Here is a 3,305-nt window from a genome sequence, read left to right as displayed (position 1 = left end):
TCCAGGTAATCATGTCCGAGGTCGCCAGCTTTTCGAGGAACTTCTCCCTTCGAGGAACTCAAGCAACTACCCGAGCACTTGAAGTATGCCTACCTTGGTGAGTCGGAAACATTACCCGTTATTACTGATTCTAAGTTGACTAAGGTGGAAGAAGAAAAGCTTTTGAGGGTGCTGAGAGAGCCCAAGACGACATTGGGTTGGACTATAGCGGATATAAAAAGTATTAGCCCTTCCATGTGTATGCATCGCATCTTTCTTGAGGATGACGCTAAGCCAACTAGAGATCATCAAAGACGACTGAATCCCAATATAAAAGAAGTTGAAATCCCAGAGCAGAAGCACAAACACAAGCAAATTAAACAGGCAACCAAAAGATTTAAAAGACAGCAGCGACCTTGCTAGCAAGCGCACGCTCCCGCTTTTCAACGTAATTAAAGGGGAACCAACCGGCTTTTCCCTTGCATTCACCCTCAGCCCAGCCATTGTCTGATACCTGCTCAAGGGCAAGAAAATTTAACCTCAATACGAAGGAGAAAAATCCGAACATGAATATAAGATGAAAACATGCAAGCTGGAAAGATGACAGAACCTTCCGGACAACGACATAATCCCCGAATGACAAACTTAACTCCACATCGGTTACAGCGTGGAAGGTGTACATAACCTGCGGTATGCGAAAGGAAACAATTAGTAGAGACTAAAAAGTCGAACAGACTAAAACTTGGATACAACAACATTAGCATAAAGATACCTCTCCTAAGAAATAGTCCCTCAATTCTGTCAATTCATCATACGTTTCAGAAGCAAAGCTACGGCTGAGATCCTCATACGATGGTGGCGGAGGCATAGTGTCCTCTGTAGGCGGACTAGGTGATGCTTCAATTCGCTGCTTTTCTGACAAAATCTGTCCCAACAAATAGTGTCAATGATCTCTGCTTAAAGTAGCAAGACACTAGAATAATTTACAGCCAAATGAACTGGGAAAGGAAATTGACTTGCTGAAAGGAAGACTTTAGGATATTTCATACCTCGCCTTCAAGCTGATCAAGTATCTGAACTACATTCTGATGATAGTTGCGCTCTGCTTCCACCTTGAATGGGGACGAAAAATGAAAAATTTACAAAATTAATTTCCTTTTCAGTCTTGTAACTAGAACAGGCCAAGGTCTTAATACTTGAATAAAAAGGGGAGGCAATCCTTTACCATCGCAAGAAGCCGCTGAAGAGTCAATCTTTGTTGTTGACCTTCAATAGCAGCCATAGCTGCACTAGCTTCTTTTCCCAATATTGCAACGCTAGACTGCAGCTCCTGAAGCTTGGCTTCAGCAGCTTCTAGTTTCATGATAATATCAGCATTAGCTGCAGAATCCCGTACTTTGGCCTGGCGTCTGGAAACATCTATAGCCTATCCCGGTGGAAGTTAGTATATATAGACAAATCTGAAGGAGTAATAAAAAAACCAAAAACCAAATCACAACAAAGCTTCAAGTAATGAAGCAATCTCAACAAGTTTACATTAAACATCTTAAGATTTTGCGTTCTCTATGATTGAATACCAATGCATGATTGTCTCAAAATGAACAAACACTTTTAAAAGAAAACAAAAAAAAGTTAACCGAGAAAATGTACGATCACCATGTAACATATAAATTCACTGTAGTATAATTGGTAGGAAACAGAAGAAACTGCATATACCTGAGCTTCAGCTTCTTGCCGCATTCTAGCATATCGTTGAGCAAGATGTCTAGCATCCTCCAAGGGCGCTCCCACTATCATTGCTCTTAAAGGCTCTGCAACCTACACAGGCAAATTGATAAGCACAGAAAGAGTTATTATGCAAACCTATAGAAAGAAACGGTGAACCAGTTTGTCATATGATGCATAACAACACAAAAAGCAGTCCAGTTCTTGAACCACACATGAAAATGGAAACAATTTTTACCGTAAATTTCTTTCAAAATGATCAAATGCACACGGAAATTAGTCAGTTGAAATTCCATTTGTATGAAACCGGCCCTGGCAATATTTGATTTTTACTTAATATGAAGCATTGTATAGTAATAATTTAACTTAAACCTGTGTGCCAAGGGCTTTAAGTAGAACTCCGCACTCTCTTTCCATTTGGGCCCGAGCTCTTCCAAAACTCAGTGCAGCTCTCGCCAGTGTGTTACCACTGGTGCAAGTCTTTTCAGAACCATATTTCCTGCTATCTTCAGAAAGCTTGGTACCTGTTGAAAAAGTATTATGTATAGCAACCGATAAAACCAACATGTATTCACATCCAAACTCCCAAGAAATGACAACGCATTTCAAGCAACATACCTATTTCAACGTGCTTTGAACCGGCCACAATGTAACCTTCCACTCCGCGGACAATTTCCTTTTGGTAATGCTGTTAAAGAAGAAGCAAAAAACGATAGGTAACACAACTAACGTGATGCTCGTTTAAAGCACAGACAAAAAAATAAGCGTAGCAACCTTGGCAGCACGAGTTGATATGTACAGCTTCTCGAGTTTCTGATGCTGTTGAAATTCATTTTCATCCGAGGCAACATTATCCGATCCCCCATATATGCCACCAGAAAATTGTTTGAACACAGCCTGACGGTGTTCACAAAATAATCAAAAGCAAACTCGATAAAGCTTCGACTAACTCTTATGCATTAATGAAGCATAGAACGTTGAATTATATGCCATTTTCGCTCGAAGTTTTCCGAAAATGTAAAAATTAAGCATCCAATTAAATCTGAAAATCGATAAGTAATTAGCAACGCCTAGCTCAAAATTTCAGATATTCAGCAACATTACACTCCAACACATCCCCAAACAGAGCAGAAATAGTGAAAAATCTATTCGAATTCGAATCGATCCAATTCAACTCGAACAATTATATAAATATTATTTCATTAAGCAATCTCAGTATCTCGCAATCAACGCGGATTATGTTCATATCAAAATCCATACAGAAATACAAATTCGGAATCAAACGAGAGAGAGTACCTGCTGTTGCTTGGCGACCTGATCTCTGAGCTTCCTGATTGCCTCCATCAACGGTTGGTCGGAGCTCAGCTGTAGGTAGTCTCGATTTTTCAGAGTTGTGCCCTTCAAGACTTGATCTGGAGGCTGATTTGTCTGGTATTTTCCGTTAAATGACCGTCACGTCGCCGCCGTCGTGGTGCGATTACCTTTCTTTCTTTTTTTGCTTTTGGAAACGCGATTACCTTTCTTTCTTTATCTTGAATTAAACGTTAGTCTCCCACTCCTCTTCATTTCATTTCATTCCCTTCTGTATTTAGTTTATGTGC

The 3,305-nt window shown here is 40.0% G+C and overlaps 1 protein-coding gene across 2 annotated transcripts; it reads right to left on the bottom strand.

Moving 5' to 3' along the window:
* Positions 1–284: 284 nt before the first annotated feature.
* Positions 285–3,305, bottom strand: LOC137717630 (SH3 domain-containing protein 2-like). Of its 2 annotated transcripts, XM_068457051.1 has the most exons (11): positions 3,222–3,305; positions 3,001–3,185; positions 2,479–2,601; positions 2,323–2,392; positions 2,077–2,228; positions 1,696–1,797; positions 1,205–1,405; positions 1,029–1,091; positions 752–904; positions 590–664; positions 285–493 (listed from the first exon to the last, which is right to left on the bottom strand). In XM_068457051.1, exons 2-11 carry the CDS (start codon positions 3,046–3,048, stop codon positions 377–379), a joined length of 1,104 nt encoding a protein of 367 aa, XP_068313152.1. In that variant the 5' UTR covers positions 3,049–3,185; positions 3,222–3,305; the 3' UTR covers positions 285–376. The 2 variants fall into 2 exon arrangements, with proteins under 2 accessions (XP_068313152.1, XP_068313151.1); XM_068457050.1 differs by having other exon boundaries at positions 3,001–3,299.

Source organism: Pyrus communis, chromosome 15, assembly GCF_963583255.1.
Source record: "Pyrus communis chromosome 15, drPyrComm1.1, whole genome shotgun sequence".
Classification (NCBI taxonomy): Eukaryota; Viridiplantae; Streptophyta; class Magnoliopsida; order Rosales; family Rosaceae; genus Pyrus; species Pyrus communis.
Note: the sequence above shows the minus strand (reverse complement) of the source record. Positions and strands in the feature narration are given on the sequence as shown.

Bases quoted from the DNA above. Each gene is read 5' to 3' on its own strand.
- LOC137717630 (XM_068457051.1), bottom strand. From the start codon at position 3,048: ATGGAGGCAATCAGGAAGCTCAGAGATCAGGTCGCCAAGCAACAGCAG. The intron at 1,798-2,076 runs GTTTAAGTTAAA...TTGCCTGTGTAG, and splicing joins TTAAAGCCCTTGGCACACAG to GTTGCAGAGCCTTTAAGAGC. The intron at 494-589 runs GTTCTGTCATCT...GCCCTTGAGCAG, and splicing joins ATTATGTCGTTGTCCGGAAG to GTATCAGACAATGGCTGGGC.